The sequence below is a fragment of the Thamnophis sirtalis genome, unplaced genomic scaffold (assembly GCF_051295495.1).
Source record: "Thamnophis sirtalis isolate CommonGarterSnake01/CBP01778 unplaced genomic scaffold, rThaSir2_p1.2 scaffold_4, whole genome shotgun sequence".
Classification (NCBI taxonomy): domain Eukaryota; kingdom Metazoa; phylum Chordata; class Lepidosauria; order Squamata; family Natricidae; genus Thamnophis; species Thamnophis sirtalis.
The window spans coordinates 89,095,086-89,116,169 of NW_028261384.1; the positions used below are offsets into that span (position 1 = coordinate 89,095,086).

Here is a 21,084-nt window from a genome sequence, read left to right on the forward strand (position 1 = left end):
ATCTCTTTTGCATAGTCTATAGAGGTTGTTAATCTATAGTTATATAACTATTGATCCAGCTCCGCTGACTGTATGCGTGGAATGTCAACACAGAGAGTTGACAACTACAGTATAATCTATAGTTAATTTATAGATATGTCTATTGATGGCTGGGAACAGGGTAGCTCAGTAACTGAGACGCTGAGCTTGTCGATCAGAAGTTCAGCAGTTCGAATCCCTAGCGTTGTGTAACACAGTGAGCTCCTGTTACTTCTCCCAGTTTTTGCCAACCTAGCAGTTCGAAAGCAATTTAAAAATGCAAGTAGAAAAATAGGGACCACCTTTGATGGGAAGATAACAGCGTCCCGTGCGCCTTTGGCATTTAGTCATGCTGGCCACATGACCACAGAGACATTAAGGACAGTGCTGGCTCTTTGGCTTTGAAACAGAGATGAGCACCGCCCCCTAGTGTCGGGAATGACTAGCACACATGTGTGGGGGAACCTTTACCTTTATTGCTGATTTTTGAGACTGCCAAGCTTCTAGAAATTCCCTGGCATTGGCCTGGTCTATAATTGACACATTTTCCCAACTGAAACTATGGTTAAATCTGTCTATATGTTGTGAAATTAAAGACTTTTTGTCATGTCTTCTGACTGCCAGTTGGTGTTCATGGATATGTTCTGCGAGTCTTCTGCCTGTTTGTCCTATCTAGTGGTTGTTGCAGTTCTTAACATTGTATGTTGTAGATGACTTCTGTTTTCCTTCTGGGGTTGCTAGGTCTTTATGAAGATGTTAAAGAATACTGGACCCAAGAGAGAATGTTGGGGTACTCAACTGCATGCTTCCCTTCATGTAGATGTAGTTCCATTAGTACACACTGAGTACAGTTGGTTAGCCAGTTACAAATTCATCTGGTAGTGATGCTATCATAGTTTTTTATATTAGCAAAAAGTAGACTGTGGTCTGCTTTGTTTAATGCCTTAATGAAGTTCAATTATATTATGCCCACAGTATTTCACTGTTCCACTAATTTAATCGTTTTGTGTCATGGCCCTGTTGGAGTCTGAGAAGGCGGACGAGACAGAGCTAGGGCCAATGGAGGAACAACTAGAGGAACGACCGGAGGAGCAAGATAAGGCAGTCCTGGGTTCCTTGTGCTTGGGAAGAGTCATCAGTGAGGAAGAGGGGTGCAGAAGAACCAGGCGAGGGGTGAGGACAAGGCAGGCACTGGAGGAGAGGAGCGATGGAGCTCTGGTGACAAGCAATTATCTTCCCCCACTCATCCCCAAGCATGAAGAATGGAGAGGAGACAGGATCAGTGTAGGGCATCTTGACAACTTGGGAGGAAGGCACCCCACCCCTCTTCCCAAGGTTAGCCTGGGGAATGAGATTTAAAGAGACGCTATTGGGACGGGCATTTGTCGGAAACAAGTGTTGAATCCATGGAGCCTCCCATGCAGTTGCTGACATCTGGATTTTGCTGTGCTTTGTTCTTGTGGGCCTTGCCTGGTTTGCCTGCTGCGCTGGATTTCTTTCCTTGGTTGCTGCCTTGCTAACTTTGCTTAACGGACTACTTGCAGCCAGAGGCTGTCGGAGGTGCGTCTGAGAGCTTTGCTCCAGGACTTGCAGTAAATGTGGGGATGTTTGGGGGAAAGTTGGAGCAATAAAGGGGAGTTAGAACTGTTCTCTGGCTGTGTGGCTTCCGTGCCTCGCCCCGGGTCATCACCTCATTTAGAGAATACAGTAATGTTTTTCTGACATGGTCTGTTTTTGAGAAACTCATGTTAGCTTCTAATAATAGCCTTGGTTGTTTGTAAACGTCCGCACATCTATTGCTTGATTATCTTTTCCCGGATCTTCACAGGTATTGATGCCAGGCTGATTAGCATTCAGTAGTATACATAAAAAAAGAGGGACAACACTTCCCAGAAGCAAATATGTTGGTGAATGATTAAAATTTTCATACTGAACCCTGAAATGAAGCATGAACACAAGTGAAGTCAAATACCGAAGAAACATCAAACCTAATCAGAAAAGCCTCAAGAAAGAAATTTTTCTCTATATATTTTCTGTATTTTCCTCTCTTCACTGTATCATTTCCTGCAAACTATCTGAGGGAATCCACACTTCACAGCAGACAGAATTGGTTTCATAGGGAAAGGACTTATAAATTTCAAGAGCGCTCTTATCAATGTCAGTTTTTCATAAAGTTCAGATAGCAGATTCAGATATAAACGGAATACCTATGCAACCGTCTCCAAACAACATACACATATGTTCCCTGATAGACACATATGTTCCCTGATGTGCAGCCTGCTTGACCCTTGAGTTTAATGTTGAAGTAAATATTAGGAAGTTTAACCTTCATGGGAAAATAACCAATGCACGTCAGAGTAATTCTTACTCAGTGTTCCATGTCATTTCACATGACAGCAAAAATCCTTTCGTCAGCTTCTCCACATAATTCAAAAACGGGATTGGAAAATTTCTGCTCTGTAACTGGAGGTTTTTAAGAAGAGATTGGACAACCATTTGTCTGAAATGGTATAGGGTCTTCTATTTGAACGGAGGGTTGGACTAGAAGATCTCCAAGGTCTCTTCCAACTCTTATTATTCTGTTTCTCAGGGTGAAAATAGAAACCATACATAGACTATACTAAATGAGCAGCAATTGAAGTTGCATTAAGCTATTTTTCTCTTATAACAGTTTCAAAGTCTCCCTTCTCAAAAATGACCTAGAAGTAATCTGACCTGGAGGTTACAGTTGATTATAAAACCCCAAAGCAAACATTACATTTTTTTTGCAATTAAGACAGAGAAATGTTAAAATTGAATTTTAGCCAACTTGAAAGGTATCTAGAAAGCAGGTTAGAAAGACAAGAATGTTTATAAGCACCATTAACATTATTTAAAAAAAAAAAACTAACCGCAAGCAAAGTTGATTGATTGTAGGTGCTGATTATTTTCTTCTTAGATGTCAGTTTCAGAATAACTCTAGTCAGAGACATTCTTAATTACTGTTTTGACATTTAAAAGCAGCTGAACCATGGCAAAGACATTAAAGCTTAACAACAAAGAAACCAAAGTATATTAAATATTGTTCACATTGACTACTAGCAGCTCCCTAGAGCTTAGAGAAATATGGAAATCAAACATTTTACGTTGAAAACATGCACAAGAAAAATGGGAAAGAGATTTTTAACACTGAAGTTTTATTGTAAGCCACCTAAAGTCACAAGAAAAAGTACCATCCAAATATTATATATGATTTATTGGAAAGGGACCTGAAAGCTTAAGCCTTTTAATAAAATTTGTGATTCTGAAAGGATGCCATTAGATTTATTTTTTCCACTGTCATAGATTAACATGGTTTTCCTCTTAAGGGAAAGGGAAAGGTTCCCCTTGCACATATGTGCTAGTCATTTCCAACTCTAGGGGCCGGTGCTCATCTCCGTTTCAAAGCCAAAAAGCCAGTGCTGTCCGAACACGTCTCCATGGTCATGTGGCCGGCATAAATAAATGCCAAAGACACACGGAACGCTGTTTCCTTCCCACCAAAGGTGGTTCCTATTTTTCTACTTGCATTTTTACATGCTTTTGAACTGCTAGGCTGGCAGAAACTGGGATAAGTAATGGGAGCTCACTCCGTTACGTGGTGCTAGGGATTTAAACCGCCAAACTGCTGACCTTTCTGATCTACAAGCTCAGCGTCTTAGCCACTGAGCCACCATGTCCCTTATGGCTTTCCTCTTACAAGTTCTTTATTTAGATGCAACTTACATGCAAATCCATTTTCTGAGCCTGAGCAGCTGAGAGCCACTGGTTAATGGAAGGTCCATTCCAGGTCCTGGGAACCACAAAGTAGAAAAGATCACTCAGTGCCTGTAGAGATAATTCATTCTAGGTGTAGTATGTGGATTTTTATTTTTTCACTGTGCTATGGAAGTTTAAAATGCACAATTTAAAACATTATAGTAAATATCACATTGTGATTTAGTTTTCATCTCAATTACTGGGAAACAAGTTTCTCCTTTGTTGTTTAATGGATGTCTAAGATCTGCAAAAAGTAGTTGAGAGCGGCATGTTGGTACTACAGGTTGCCAACACAAGGTTTTGAGTCATGTGGTTCTCTAGTTAGATTGTTGCTCTCCTAATAACTTGAGAACACATTTTGACATATATCTCTAATTTCTTAAGGATCAAGTCATGTTGGTTTCTTCAGTCACCTCTTCTGGCAGGAGAAATCAAAATGTTCAGTATAATTCATCATTAAGACAGCATTTTTAAGTAATATCCAAGCACAACTGTTATATAAAGAATCATAGAATTGGAAAAGGCCATAAAGTCTAAACTCCTGATCTAGCCAGCCCCTATTTCACCTGTGAAACCAATGGAGATGAGCCAATTACTAAATTTACACGCACACACACACGGACACACGGACACACATACACACCTAGTGTTGCAAATTTGTTGCACTGTCAGTTTATACATGACTTAAAATAACTGCCTTAAGCAGTTTTTTTTGCTCACAAATCATCTAAATGATGATTCTATGTTCCAGTGACGCAGAAATAATTTCCTTTGTCTACTCCTATTATAGTTTTTGCTTCATTTGTTGCCTAATACATGCTTTCATTAGCATAACTGCACACATTTTTGTGACACTCCATAGCAAATTCATACTTTTTTAAGCAGCTTCCACGTTCATTTTTCTTGCAGCCAAGGAATGTGGGATGACAGAATTCCATCTTTATGTGCCACCAATATTCCTAGGCAGGAGATGAGTTCAATAGAAGTCTTGTGCTTGAGTTCCCCATACCTGATCTAAAGAAACTTAAATTTTTGAACTTGAGGGTAATCACTTATAGTTGCTGTATTTTTCGGAGTATAAGACGCACCTTTTTCCCTCAAAAAGGGGGTGAAAATCTGGGTGTGTCTTATACACTGAATACAGCATTTTTTTGCCTCCCCAAACCCTGCTCCCTTCACCAAAATGGCGGTGCATAGCCTTTAGAAGACTTCCAGAGTGCTGTTGGCACCTGGGGAGGACAGAAATGAGCAAAAAACGGGCCATTCCCCCCCCCAGCCCCTAAGAGCACTTTATAAGCCTCCTAAAAGCTATTCATATCCTCTTTTTTTTTTTTTTTTACAAAACAACGGGCCCATTTTTGCAAAAAACAGGCTGATTTTTGCTCAATCCCCCCCCCCCCCCGGCACACAGGAGCACACTACAAGCCTCCTAAAGGTTATGCATGCCCTTTTTTTGACAAAAAAATTGGGAGGTCTGCAGAGTGCAAAAAAAATTTTCTCTAATTTGCCTCTTCCGAAGGCACTGGAAATACAACTGGAAGTCATCTTAGAGGGGGTTTTTTTAAAAAAAAAACTATCACTAAAGAAGCTTAAGAGGAACAGAAATTTAATTATTGCTAGTGGCAGTAAATCTTATTTCCTAGTTGACTAGTCTTTTAAGGAATTTGGAGAAATTCTAATTGTCTTCTAATGCCAATTTAGAGAAATATTTGTTCTGCTTAGTTCTTAGTTTACAGCCCTGCTTTTCATTTGAATGTACCTATTTCACTGAATAATATTGATAAGAATATTTATCCAGTATTTAGTATTTTTGAACCCCTATTTTGATGAGTGTAAATACTAACATGAAAATATAGTTCTCATCTGAATAATTTATCCAACTACTGTCCTTTCATTTCTCCAGAGGCCTAAATAGCAACTTCCATTTTGTTTTATTTAAGTTTTTCGTTCTGCCCTAAGTTTACCTTCAGGATTGGATAATGATAATTAACTTATTGAAAATAAATCAAGGCAAGCAAAACAAATAGCAATTTAAAATAATTATAATACATTATTATAGTAGGAAAAGGTAAAGGAATCCTTGCAGATTTTATTCCGCTAGTCATTGCCAACTATAGGGGGTGGTGCTCAACTATGTTTCAAGGTGATTGACCCGTGGTCATGTGACTAGCATGATGTCACAGAGTGCTGTGACCTTCTCATTGAAACGGTACCTATTTATCTACTTGTATTTGCATATTGTTGAACTGCTGGGTTGGCAGGAGCTGGGGTTAGGGCAGGAACTCACTCCAATATCTAGAGCTCAGGTTTCAAACTTGGCTGCCAGCTTTCCAGATGGTAAGCCCAGCTTCTTAACCGTTAAGCCACCATGCCACCCCACTAATAATGGTACCTGTGTTAATTCAGATATCTAAAAGACAATGATGTAAGTAAATCTGTTGTCTTGAAGACTACTAATATGCATGTCCATATTCACTTATGCAGGACTAAATATCTATTCCATCTCCTTAGTGGATACATCAACCATCTCAGAGATTGTAAAAACAGAAATAACCAACCAGACCTCTAGATCCAACAGCACTTTATCAACTACAAAAGCAGTTACAAGTCCTGTTACGCTTTCCTTTACAACTACACCAACAACTACTGAAAAGGATACAAACCTATTGACTACACCTAATGACATATCAAGTACATCAGAGATGACTGTATCAACAACTAATTTGTTACCAAAACCAAGCACTAAATTACAAAGCACAGAACACATGCCAGTTGATAGCTCAGCAAAAACTAACACCACCACTTCAGGTATTATGAGTGTATCATCCAGCAGAAGCAGTACATTTGCTCCTGAGGATTACACCAGCTCTTGGGTTACTCAGTTATCAAATACTGAAGTATCCACAGTACCTGTGACATCCAAGAAATACCCTGTTGAAGTATCCACAGTACCTGTGACATCCAAGAAATACCCTGAAGTATCCACAGTACCTGTGACATCCAAGAAATACCCTGTTGAAGTATCCACAGTACCTGTGACATCCAAGAAATACCCTGTTGAAGTAACCACGCCTGGAGTAACTACTAAGCCACTCACCTCATCAAGCACTGTGGGAAAGTCTACAGAGTCACAAGGGACTTCAGCAAGTAAGACAACTGTTGAGAACACTCCTATTGGCAATGCCACACACTCTTCAGAGGTAACCATTCAAGAGGTTCAGCAGGCTTTGAGTTCAGGTGAGCCAATACAGTTAATACCTATAATAATATTATTATATTATGTCTTCTTTTCTTTTCATTACTTGTCACTGAGAAAGAACTTCCCTTTCTAGTAAAATATTTTAAAATAAAAAAATGTCTATTATTCATATTTTATTTATTTATAAATTTATATAACCTCTCATCTTATACAATATAACCTTGGGTAGCTCACAAACAAAAGAAAAAAAATAACAAAATAGAAAGCACTCGCTCATTGACTACATTTGGACACATAATGAATAATCAGTCTCTTGAAAATGGAATGGCCTTTTAAATTCATTTGAAATTTTGCATATTGTAAGAACTCCTTAATCCCAAAATAAAGCCAGTTGGGCTTTAAAGAAGGAGAGGTTTTTTGATTGTTCAACATAATCAAAGTTACACATATATGAAAAGGGATTTAAAAGCGCGCCCATTTTTAAATATTTTTAATCTCCTACTTTATTTTATAAAAGATAGACAAATAGTGAGCAATAAATATCAACAAATTTCAGGTTTCCAGGATGCTCCATTTTAGATCTCAAAGTAGTCAAACTTGTCAAAAAAAGTATTAGCTCTATTGAGCAAGAAATTGCTCATCACACATTCATAAAAAGATTGCAGATGATGCTAAAAGAAGAAATACAATAGGTGTTTAATATATTACCATTGTTAATTCCTAACATGCTTATAATTTGCTTCATATGTGATTTGCATAACAATCTGCATAACCACTATTTTTTGTCTTCCCCTTTTCTTCTTCCTCCTGTACATCATCCCAATTTAAATCCTACATGATTAGTTATTCTATTGCATATGATGAAGATAACACAAAATATTGTACCTTTAATAACATGTGTTGGTTGGCTAAGATACTACTAGGCTTTTTCTGAATTAAGACAAAAGATATTCAGTTCAGTAATCAAACTAAATCATAACTCAAACCAGCTGGAAATGTGATTTAGAAGTGCTTTTCTTATGCCTATTGTTTAGCACTCATAAAAACCTGGTTCAGAGTTATTATTGACTGATTTAAATGGTTTCAATGAGTCCTTTCTTGTTAGATTGCTTAGGAAAATGCAAAGCAAGAAACCTTCTTGGTTTTGACAGGTTCACAAGGATTCACAGAAGTTCTAGGATGCTACTTTTGTCAAGAAATTACTTCCCCCCTCCCTTAGTTTATATATGTAAAATAACTCCAAGGAGAATAAATAACAAGTACAACCTTTTAAGAGATATGTGTATGTGTCAAGTACCAATGAAATGGAGAACACCAAGTATGGAAGTTGAGCATTTTTCTTCAACCTTGGCAAGCAGATAAGAAGAATTAAAAATTTTCAGGACTCCAGAAAGGAAATCATTCACTACCTGCTTTCTGAAGTTCCTTTTCTTCCTTTCTGAGCTAATATAGAAGCTAGAATGCATTTAGCAACCAATTAAGAATATGAAATTGACATTGAAAAGCACACACAGTGAAGTCATTTCATAGCTTAAGGCAAGGAGCTTCACTCTGCCATTTTTAGTATGTGCATAACAATACTGATTTGTTGGAGCAGCTTTTACTGAATTATGTATGTGCAATTTGTGATGATTATACTACATTATTGAAGTAATAACTCCATATCTGGCATTTTTGAAGAAAGTGAAACAATAATAAAGTATGCAAAGAATATATTTACAATATGTTGATGTAAAGAGTTGTAGATTACACAGCGTAGTAATAATACATTTTTTGAGATAATTTTCGTCTCATTATATACCTAAAAACTAGTTTTGCATTGCTAAATTTCTTACTTCAGAACACATTGTGCAAATATATTTTATTAATATAAATCCAAAGAATACCTTGAAATGATAACTAGTCATCCAATCAATTTATGCATTCTTTTCTCCTATGCAGGAAGCATTGCAGCTATTACTATAACGGTAATTGCTGTGGTTATATTGGTATTTGGCATAGCTGCATTTTTAAAAATCAGGTAAGATTTGGCGAGCTCTTATTAGAAGAGAAGCAATCATTTGTTTGGAAGATTGAGATGGTTTTTAGAACTGAAAGTGGGTGTCGTCATGTCCCCCCTCCCACCGTCATATATGATTGCTGATTTTCTCTCATTCTATATACAATATAAATGATTACAAGACCACATTCATTTTGTACATTGCCACAGTATTAACTGGTTCTTGCATTAAATCCTTTATTATTCTGCATTTACATTATTCCCTCACTGTACCTCCCAATGGTTCTTAGCCTCCCCCCCCCTCTCTCTCATTTGCTGCACCATTACTATTCTAAAGCTATACCTCTATTGCCTGCTTATCTGCAGGTTTTTACACGCCTGTTGTTGCACTCCTGGCATTTTCTTCTGTCTCTGTTCTGTTATCTCTTGCTAGTACCCATCATATTTTTTTACAACCCAAATTGTGATATTGTGATGATCTTCTCCGCACAACTCTAAAGCTTTCTGCCTTTCCATCTCTTCTTTATTTATTTCTTTTCTTTCTTTCTCTCTCTCTCTTTTTCTCTCTCTTTCCTTCTTTCCCCCTTTTCTTTTTCTTTTTCCTATTTGAATATCCATCTTCTTCTCTGTTCAAGTACAAACTTTCACTCCCCCACAAATGCCATAATCCCAATCATGATCCTTCAACCTTCATCTTTTCCTCTCAACTATCATAGTTGATTACATTTATTATATGGATCTTGCTCTGCAATTCTTTTCTGGGAAGTTAAAGACTAACTTGCTGCTGCTAAGCAAGGTAGAATTCTATATTGCTGATGGTTTTCTTGAACTTATTCTTAAAATTGACAGGAGGATAACTTCATGATTGAAATAAGTACTGAACTAAGATGAGGGGTGTTCCTATTAACAATGTTGATTCTCCAAACAAATTTGAGGAATGAAACTACTATGTCTCATTAACCTGGCAGTTGATTGATTCAAGGACAGATGTTAAGTGGACAGAGGGAATTATTTTCCAGAAGTATGTGTAATAACAGGAAAAAACCTGAATAACAAAATTGGAAGGGACTTTGGAGATCTTCTAGTCCAATCCCCTGTTCAAGCAGGAAATCCTATACCATTTCATACAAATAGTTGTCCAATCTCTTCTTAAAATCCTCCAAAGTTGGGGCACCCATGACTATTTCTTATCATTTTCTTGCTTATTTTGACTTTTTTTTTTGATAGATTAGACTGTTTTTTCCTTTAGTGTAAAGAGAGATGCAAACAATGAGTTAAGCAGTTCCGCTTTCTCCTTGCTTCTCATCACCTTCTTGCCATTTTCTCCCATTAATGAACCAATCATTTCCTTGACTTTTTTTCTTGTTTTTTTTACATGTTGAAAGAAGCTTTTTTGTTATTTTTGACTTTTGTTGCAACCCTTAGTTCATTTGAACATTAGCTCTCCTAACTTCATCTTTGCAGGTTCGGGCTATGTGCTGATATTCTGCCTTAGTTATGTGCCCCTCTGTTCACTTTTCATATTTGTCTTTTTTGTCTTCCATTTTATAGAGACTTCTTTGTGCAGCCATGTTGGTTTATTTTCAGCTTTTATTTTTCTTCATCATTGGAATTGTGCTATATCGCGCTTTTATAATCTCATTTTTCAAATTTTCTCAAGCTCCTTAGGTTGTTTTCCCTTTGAGGATTCTCATACATGGAATCCTTTTCAAGCTCTCTTTAGGTTTATTGAAACCAGAGACTATAGTTTGCCTTTGTTTTATTGCTTGTGCTTGCATAATGTTGAATCCCAGTATTGCATGATCACTACCCACCCATCTCCAAGGTTCCTGTAACTTCAACACCTACCATTTCATCCCTAATAGTGAGAATTAAGTCCAGTATGGCTGACTTTTTAGTTCCCTCCTCTACCTTTAGGGAGACAGGTTTTCTGCTCAATTTGTCAGGAATCTATTTGATCTTCCACTAGCTACAGAGTTTATTTCCCAATTGATATTAGGGTAGGTAAAGTTCTCCCTTACTATGATGTGCTTCCTATATACCTTAATTAATTTATTAGCAAAAAGTTCATCTATTTCCTCTGTTTGGTTGGGTGACCTACCTACAGTATATACCTATAGCAATATCATTCTTATTTTTTATATTGACCCAAATGCATTCAAGATGATTTCCAATACGGTTCTGCTGTATTTCTGTAGAGATATAGTTATTTCTTTTATATAATACAACTCCACCTCCTTCTTCATTAGATCTTGGTATTTTTAATAATTTAAATCCATTTAGTTGTATATTCCATTTATGGGTTTCATCGCACCACATTTCCATATTGGCAACAATATCATATCTGCCCTCATGTACTTGGATGTTGATCAATTTCTGTTTTACTCTGCCTATGATAATGAGAAATCTCTGTGATGAAGGTACAGTGAAATGTATGGCTAACTAGAGTAAGATACTGTTTCTTTTTCATTCCTAGGCATACTTCATATGGCAGACTTTTTGATGACCATGATTATGGATCCTGGGGAAACTACAACAACCCACTATATGATGATTCCTAATCTAAGAATATTAGCCATGCCAAGGCTGTTTTTGTGTCATGACACACCTAATTCACCAAAAGCACTATGTTCCAGTATCTTTTGACATGAAATCCTATATTTTATTCCTTTTGCTGTTTCTTCCAGTTAATCTTTGGAGTTTAATAGAAGCTAAACTCTACAATGAGAATCCGATTCAAGTGATGCTTATAATAAATTATCAAATCTTATTTAATATGTTGGTGCAATTTCTGGAAAAAGATGGTTATATGGAATACTCTGATAAAACTGAAGTTTTAACAACTTATAACAGGTGAACTGTTCCTGGCAGATTTGGCATGAAGAAACAGAATGGCCTTTTTAGCTGTCCATTAGCAAACCTTTAAGGTAAAAATTGCTCCAAAGATTAATACCAACTCATGTTCATTTGCTTTACCAGGCTGTTTTTGAAAGAAGAGTGTTCTTATTAAGATTCAGTTGAATATTGTACTATCTTATATTTCATTGAAGTTCTTGTTAACTGCTTTGTTAAGTAGTCGCTATAAATGGCAGTACCATGTCAATTGCTTCTGTCTTCTTTCATCATACCAATTCAACAAAACTCTTTAACAGAGGCAACAGCTATTGGTCCACTGATAACAAACAAATATCATATTTAAGGAATGAAATTAATAATTCTCTCCCACAGAAAAACACAAACTATTAGATTTGATATGTAAAAAATGAGATTATTTCCAAAAATAAAATATTACCTCTTTGATTTGTACCAAGTATTAACTATTCCATATTTTCTGGATTCAGCATTAATGTGTTACGTGTTTCCCCAAAAATAACACAGCTCTTGGCCTTATTTTTGGGGTGGTGTTATTATTTTTGAGGTGCAGGAGGCAACAAACGTCTCCTCATGACTGTTGCTGTGTTGCAATATTTTCAGGAAGAACTTATTTTTGAGGGAGGGCTTATTTTAGCGCATGCACTCAAAAGCCTGAATAGACTTATTATCCAGGCAGGTCTTATTTTGGGGGAAGCAGGGTAATATTGACCTTAATTTAGTTTGATACTTCCATCACAATTTCTCAACTGGATGAAAAAAGATAAATAGAATATAATTGAATATTGACTAACAATGATGCTTTACTCCTTTAAATTAAATTTCCCAGCAGTTTCTTGCTAATAAATTGGGGGTGGAGGGTGGGTGGGTGGGGAATTACAGACAAGTGGAATCTCTCAGATGTTTTCTTAATCTCTCTAAACACAAGTACCTAAAAAAGGATTGGGTAAACAGACTCCACTTCACCAAGCATTCTTCCCATTTTGTTGGGCACAACCATATTTCAAGTTACATCTGAAAACCCTACAAACAAGTAGCACCCTTAAAATCCAGAGACCATGCTATAAGAATAATTTACAGGTAAACTTTCATCAAAGTCAAAGAGCCTCTTTAAGTCTCATCTGCAAATATCGTAGACTGAAGTAAAAAATTGACCATGAATCTTTGAGGAGGTGAAAAGGAAGGAGAGTCTGCTGTAAGATTTGGTTTTAATGTTGAAAAATGGCTTTAAAAACACAAGACATAAAATAAAACCTAGGAAATTGGAGGAGAATAATAAACTCTGAGTAGTGAAATTGAGTTTCGACAGCAGATTTTTCTATCTTTGCTTAGATAGTATAGTTCAGAGGATAATAGCAACAAACTATATTTTGAAAGTAGTGGAAGACAGACTGCTACCATTTTCCAACAAACCCCCATTTTTCATATTCATCTCTATATTCTGCTCTATCTCACTACTGTGTCCTATCAATAGAACCATAAAAATGAAAAAAAAAATGTCCAGTTTGTGAAAAAGCTATACTAAATATTATTCTGTACATTTAGTGATGGGATTCAACAGGTTTGCATCAGTTCATGAGAACCATTTGTTAACTTTCTGGACATTTCAGAAAACTGCCTGTTGGAAGGAAAATTTCCTCCCCCCCCCCCCCACTTTACAGGGCTAATCCTGTCAGGAAGGCAGGACAAAAACATTCTGGCACGCCTCTGTGTTGTTTCTAGCTTAATCCTGCTTATCTTTAAGTGTTTTCAGAAACTGCCTTTCTGGTTAAGCCTTGTTACATTGTAACAGCCATTAGTTGTTCTTAGCAGTATGTCCAGACTACCCTGAACTGCTTCTCTTGTTTGTTTGCTGGTATTTTTATTAGGGGCTTGACTTTTTAAAAAGCTTTTTATACTGATTTGGGTATACTTCCAAGAGGCAGGATGCAAACTTGGCACTCTGTCTGATTTTTTTTACTGCCGTTCCGGGGGCATATGATCTTTCCTTAAATCTGGATGATTTCCTTAGGATATCTTGTGAAGCAAGTGAGACCAGCTGGTATGTTTAAGGGGTGCAAATGGATCTAATGATTGCTTCTCCTGGGGGGGGGGAATGCTTTGTGAGTTCACTGAGCACAGGAGTCTCTTCTCTATGGGAATTTTCAGTCATCCAGGTCATGGTTGTTCCAAAGGTGCTTTTTTAAAGAGGCAACTAGAATTTCTTGGTTTCCAGAAAGTCCAGTTGCCTCTTGAAAAAGCACCTTTGGGAGTCTCTTGGATTACTTTAGAGTGGCCAAGGCTAATGATTGCTCACTGATAGTAAGTGGATCCTCCTTCCAATTTGTTTTAACTTTCTCTCGTGATAATAAGGTTTTCTAATCTAATGATTGGTATTTAGGGCAGCTTTTTGCAAACAAAGAAGTTTTTTTGTATAGGTAATCTTTGACTTACAGCAGTTCATTTAGTGACCATTCAAAGTTACAATGGCACTGAAAAAAGTGACATGACAGTTTTTCACATTTACAACTGTTGCAGCATCCCCACGGTCATGAGGCGAAGCACCCCTCGATGTGAGTGACATTGAGTTGGCCACGCCTACCCAGCTGGTCATTAGGAGAGAGAACCGGTTGTTAAATTATTTGAATCCTACCACTGTGTGTATTAAATAGTTGTTATTTTTCTTTCATGTGACAAAGCTGTACAATGGTCAGCTCTCACTTGGTAGCCTGAAATGCATTGGCCTGTGGGGTGCAGTGATTTATACTGGCAAGTAATTAGAAATGTTATGTTTGGAGAAAATCAGCTCTAAAATGAATCAGAATCATAGTGGCCCGAAAGGAATCTTGGAGGTTTTTAGTCCAACCCATTTACAAGGTAGCAGCCCTTAAAGCCATGATGGTGAACCTATGGCACATGTGCCACAGGTAACACATGAAGCTTTCTCTGTGGGCACACGAGCCATGCCTAGCTCAGGTCCACCACACATGTGTGTGTGTGCCTCCCACCAGACAGCTGGTCTTCAGATCTCTGCTGCACATGCAGAAAACGCACATAGGGGCAGCCAGGGGTTGCATGCACGTGCATGGGGGCAGGGGTCATGCACGCACCCCCCCACAACCCGTTTTTGGTTTCAGGAGGCTTCAGGAAGCCCTACTAGGCCCAAAATGGGCCACAGGGGGATTATGTGCATGCATGGGGGGAGTGCGGGGGAGAGCATGCATCTGCGGGGGCAGTGGAAGGGTGTTGTGTATGCATGTGCGGGGGCATTGCATTATGGGCATGGGCATGCACATATGCACTGTCAATTTTGGCACACGAGGAGAAAAAGATTAGCCATTACTGCCTTAAACTATCCAGACAAATGGATGTCCAATTGAATGAATGAATGAAATCTAGCTTTGTGCAGTTGGATTCCCAACTGCACAAAGAGCCGAGGTGGCGCAGTGGTTAATGCAGCACTGCAGGCTACTGCTAGATCAGCAGTTCAGCGGTTCAAATCTCACCGGCTCAGGGTTGACTCAGCCTTCCATCCTTCCGAGGTGGGTAAAATGAGGACCCAGATTGTTGGGGGCAATATGCTGACTCTCTGTAAACCGCTTAGAGAGGGCTGAAAGCCCTATGAAGCGGTATATAAGTCTACTGCTACTGCTATTCCCAATGAGGTTTATTCCTTTCTAGCCATTATCACAACAGACTTTTTTGGGGTCCAGATCCTTGGTATAAATGGGAAGCTCCATTGATACATTCATTTTCCATCTAAATATGTAATCAGTTTTAAAACCACCAACTTAGGTAGTGACCATTCCCCCCTCTAATAAGTATGAGTCACATTTTAAGCAGATAATAAATACTTCTTGATACTTTTTGGCATCTATGAATGTCAAATTTTAAAACTTTAATTAAGAAATAAATCATATGAAACCATTACAAGGTTTTCCCTTCAAGATTTTAATCTGTTTACATTATCTGTTGCTTTAGATAAAGCCACTACTATTTTTCTTTGCCAATTTATATGCTACCAGTTGTGATAAATAAAAATGATTTGATTGTGAATTTCTATGATTTTTTTCTCTCTCCTATTTTTCAACATATCTGTTTTATATAATAATAATGTTAGAATTATGAACAATTTTGGGATAATTTAAGATGTTTTTGTGTCTTTCCATGCTCTAATTATTACATAATATAATGTAATATTTGAGATATATTTATTTAAGCAGCATAACAATATTTTAAAATTGACATTTTCTCAGCATTCATAATTTTTACGTTTATATTTTATCACAATATTGCTCTGTTTAATGTTCTACAAATCATTTGGTTGCATGAAAGTCTATGTACATGCTTTGTGCTGTTATCTAAAATGTCAGCTGTCTTCAATTTTGTCATTATTCAGAGTAAGTTTTTAAAGACTGCTATTTCTTACTATTTTACCATTAAAGCTGATTAAATAAAATACAATGTACAGGCGCAGATTTATATTGGTATTAGACATGGTGGCTGATTTGAATGGAAGGTTGAATATAGTGACATCATGGCTGAGCCTATTTCATTTAAGTTACAATTGTTTAAATCACATGGGTTCGCACTACTTACTAAAGAAGACATTCATACTGAGGACAAAAACTATGCCTTTTAGTGCTGTACTGATTTCATTCAGAGGTGGGCTTCTAGCGGTTTGGTCCAGTTCACCCGAATAGGTAGTAAAAATCTGGTGTACCTTTCCAAACTGGTAGTAATGGCAGCCTGGCCATGCCCCCGAACCGGCCACTCGCTCGCCCCACCCACCCTGCAGGTCTCTGTTCTGCAGTTTGCTGCCAGAAGTGTTGCGCCCCTGATCTGTGTGCCAGGTAAGCCTGTGAGTCATGACTTAGCTAGCTGCCCCCTTCTCCGTGGCCCTGCCATGCTTCCCTGCCCTCCACTCGGCCTTTCCCATGGCCCGCTTGTGAAGGCAGACAAGCAGAAGGCTGCATGGAAGTCAGGGAAACATGGAAGGACTGTGGGGAAGGGAGCAAGCAGCCTAGTCCCTTCCCTGTGGCCTTGTCATGCTTCCCTGCCTTCCATGTGACCTTACTAGCGGTGCCCCATGCCTGCTTGCCTTTTGAGGTCGGAACCCAGCCTGGCCTAACCAGTGGGTGGGTGGGCAGCTCTTGGTGGAAACAGAGACGCTGTGCTGGGGCTTAGAGGTGCAGTGGTGATGATGCTGTGGGAGGGCAAGTGGACATGCTGGGGCTGCTGCACATGCACCCGCTCCATTTTTGCAAAGGCACCCGCTCCATTTCTGCTACACATGCACCCGCTCCATTTCTGCAAAGGCAGTGTCCCCCCCCCCAGCAAGGCAATCCAAAGAGGGGCGGAGGATGCTGCAGAAAAGGCTGACTTCCACCCAAGCCCGCATGCCTGTTGTGCCAGCTCTGCAGGGCTTCCCAGGGAGTGGGGGAGGGGCACTGCCAGGCAGGAGCAGTTTAGCTTCAGTTGTTCCCCAGGCAGCAAAGCGGACCGACTCAAAAAGGATGAAAGAGATCTTCGGTGGAGCTGGTCTAGGGAGCAACCCCTGGATTATTGAGTCTACCCGTGGTTGATGGGCCTTGCCTTGGGGTGGGGGGTGGGCCCAAATTGCACCCAACTACGAGTGTCTCTCGGTCGTTGTGTGCAGGGAAAAATCTTGCACAGTAAAGAAAATCTCGTGAATCTGAGCTCGAAGTTGGGAAGTTTTTCTTTCCTCTGCAAGGTTTTTCCCTGCATACAACAGCTGAGAGACACTTGCAGTGGGGCGCAATTTGGGGGTGGAAGTTGAGGCAGGGGATAGGGCAGGGTGAGCCACAAGATGTGCATCTTATCGGAGACTGGCAGCTCCGGATCTTGCCGCTTTTGGGGGGGTTTCTTTTTAAAAAAAGCCTCTCCAGATGAGCATGAAAACCTTTGAGGTTGCTTTGGGAGAGGGCAGGCAGATGGGCAACATTCCCCCACCTCCCCAGGTGCTTGAAGCCTCAGAGCAAATCCCGGCCCTTGCACAGGAAAGAAAACTTCCCAACTTCGAGAAACTGAGATTCACGAGGTTTTCTTTACTGTAAAGAAAATCTCGTAATTGCGAGAAGTTCTTAATTACCTTTACTGTGCAAGGACAGGAGTGGTTGCAGGCATCTGGGGTGGGGGGAAAGCTGCCTGTTTGACTGCCCCCTCCAAGAGCAACTTCGGAAGTTTTCAAGCTTGTCTGGAGAGCTGTTTTTTAAAGAAAATCCTGAAAAAGCCACAAGATCCGGAGCTGCCAGTCTTGGGTAAGATGCGCATCTCGTGGCCCACCCAGTCCCATGCCCTGCCCCATCTGCCACCCCCAAATTTTGCCCCACTGCAAGCATCTCTCAGCCATTCTGTGTAGGGAAAAACCTTGCACAGGAAATAAAAACTTCTCAAGAATGCGAGAAGCTGTTAATTGCAGCGAAAGGAAGGGATTCGGAGCCTGCTTGGAAGGGAACAGCAGCCTGCCTGTCCCTTTCAGGTACTTCGACCCCTGGGAGGGAGGGGGCCAAGAGGTACCATAAAGGGAGCAGCAACTCCGCTGTGAATAAAGGGGAAAAAGTTTAGCTTCTTTCTGTCGCAATATTCAACGCTAAGTGCTGCAGCAGAGAAAATTTGAACTTTTAGCTGCTGCAGCTTCTCACCAGTCATGGGGTTGCTCTGCCCTGCAGTATTCGGGTGGAAGGGTCCTCTGTTGGGGAGGAGGAGAGAATTCGGTTGCAAAAAGGCCAAGCAGTGGGCAGACTTGAAAGGCCTGTTCCTTCTCCTCCTTTTCCTCACAGCCCTGTAAAACCAGAAATCTCACCCTCCACCAGCAGCAACTGAGACTGTGCAAGCGGGGTGGGTGGGCAGGAGAAGATAAGCGGACAAGAGAAGGGAAAGACAGAGCAATCCCAATTCTGCAGCAAGAGGAGTTTCTGCAAAAGGGAGGGGGGAGCCTCAGCTTCCACAGGCCTTTTAGCCATAATTGCCATCAGAGTAGATGTGGGGGGGGCAAGGAGGAAAGGGGTCCAAAAAGGCCAGCATCCCAAAGAGGTCCGTGCGAGGCTTTGCAAGGTGCAAAGCACAGCAAGAAGGCAGAAGCCCCTAAACCCAATGGTGCAGCTCCAACAGCAGCAGCAGTGCCCAACCACCATGGGGGATAAGATAAGGAGGCATCTCCATAGCTTTTCCAGCAGAGGTTGCTTCATTCCCCGCCCAGCTGAGTTACAAAGAGGTGCGATTTAGAGACAGGTGAGGAAGGGGGGGGAGAAAGAGGGGGAGGGAGAAAAAGAATGGGGGAAAAGGAGGGAAGGAAAGAGGGGGGTAGAGAAAGAGATGGGAAGGAAAAGAGAGAGAAGAAGGGGGAAGAGAGTAGGAGGGAGGGATGGAAAGATAGGAAGGGGGAAAGAGAAAGAGGGGAAGAGAAAGAAAGGGGAGGGAAGGAAAGAATGGGAGGAAGGGGGAAGAGAAAGAGGAGGGATAGAAAGGGAGGGCAGGAAAGTGAGAGAAAGAGACGGGGCAGGAGGGAGAAAAACGGGGGAGGGGGAAGAGAGAGAAAGAAATATTACAAAAATTTTCTTTTTTTCTTTTTGCTAAATGTAATATTTCAAAAGCATAAAAGGGGGGCATAGAACAATTATCTGAACTCTGCCTTGTTTATAATTATTTTAGGTAGTAAAACTTCATTATTCAGGTTAAATTGCCATGTTGGCACTTTGCGATAAATAAGTGGGTTTTGGATTGCAGTTTGGGCACTTGGTGCTGAAAAGCTTGCCACCACTGATCTAGTCCAACCCCCTACTCCAGCAGAAGATCCTTACAGAACCATAGAATAGCAGGCTTAGCAGTAACCTTGAAGACCATCGTCCAGCCCCCTGCTCCAGCAGGAAACTTTATATTGGTGCCTCTAACAGAGAGGAAAATTGCCAGAAAGGAGAAGAACAAAGCTGCCATGCAGAGGAAAGCAGAGGTAGTCCTTGACATGACCACAATTGAACCCAACATTTTGGTTGCTAAGCAAGAGCGTTGTTAAATGAGTTTCACCACATTTTACTCAATCAATGACATCTCCTGACTCTAACAGTCATGTGCAGGCTAGGAAAGAACATCTGAAAGCATATATAATGTTTTAATGTATAGAAATAATAGTTAAATGTATGGCAGAAAGTGGACTCTGGGTGCGTAATGCAGTAAGTAAGGTTGAATGTGTACAGTATTAGAAGAGCTCTATGTGTGTGTGTGTGCGTGTATGTGTACATACACATAATATATATATATAGTAGATAACGTATCTTTGTGTGCCTGTACACTATATACTCTATGCTATGTAATATGAATGTACACATATGGCATATATACATAGAATTAAATAGTATATTTTGGATGTTCAGAAATAGTAAATAGACAGAGAAATGGTATTTCGTTGAGGCCTTTGAGGCGAGGAGAGGCCAGGCAAGGCGCTCATTGACCTGAGTGACGCACACCCAGTCACATGAACAAGCCATTACATCCACCCAGTCACATGACCAACAAATCATGCCGATCACCACATGACCAACAAGCCAAACCCACCAAACAAGTCACGGCCACATAACTGGTAGTAAAAAAAATTGAAATCCACCCTTGATTTCATTGCTACCTAAATGAGATTAGCTAACAGTCTGTGTCTCCTTTCATATGTTCACAAAGGAGTGTGTTCTGTTAGCTAATTGAGCCAATTAAACATTGATTTGACTTTTCTGTGATATTAAAGTTCAGTCATGTTTTACTTGGTGTTTTAACTTCCTGTTAATTCAGTTCTGATTTAACCATGCAGCCTTGGGGAGTATACTCAGTTATGACCATAAATGAGCCCAGAAGTATGGTGGTAAGTCATTACAATCATATGTCAAGGCATCCTGTGTTGACTCAATTTTTTAAAGATTATTTTTTTGAGGTGGTCAGTCAGTAAACATCACAGACATTAAGCAATCGCCAGTTTTTGTCTGAAACATGAAGTAAACATCAAAAACCCACAAAAAACACTATAAATGTGAGTCACTCATCAAGTGCCTAAAATATAATCATATGACTGCAGGGAGGGTGGTGGTGCAGCCGTAACTTTGAAAACAGGTTGTAAACAGCTCTGGGGAGGTCCATTGTAACTCTGAATAATCATTAAGGGTCATAAATCAAGGGCTATCTGTACATCGACAGAGCTCCCTTTGTACATTGTGTGTGTGTATGTAATCATTAAGGG

General features: G+C 39.7%; 1 protein-coding gene across 5 annotated transcripts in view; it reads left to right on the plus strand.

The window, feature by feature from the left end:
• PARM1 (prostate androgen-regulated mucin-like protein 1) overlaps window positions 1-12,299 on the plus strand; it is a 36,427-nt gene extending 24,128 nt beyond the window's left edge. For 2 of the 5 annotated variants that reach the window (XM_087713336.1, XM_087713338.1), the window contains exons 2-3: window positions 6,280-7,032; window positions 11,470-12,299. In XM_087713336.1, the coding sequence (XP_087569462.1) occupies window positions 6,280-7,032; window positions 11,470-11,639 (923 nt within the window). In that variant the 3' untranslated portion in view covers window positions 11,640-12,299. Of the gene's footprint in view, window positions 1-6,279; window positions 7,033-8,935; window positions 9,015-11,469 lie in introns of all 5 variants that reach the window. The other 3 variants (XM_087713340.1, XM_087713339.1, XM_014068000.2) reach the window with 3 other exon arrangements.
• The last annotated feature ends 8,785 nt before the right edge of the window (window positions 12,300-21,084 follow it).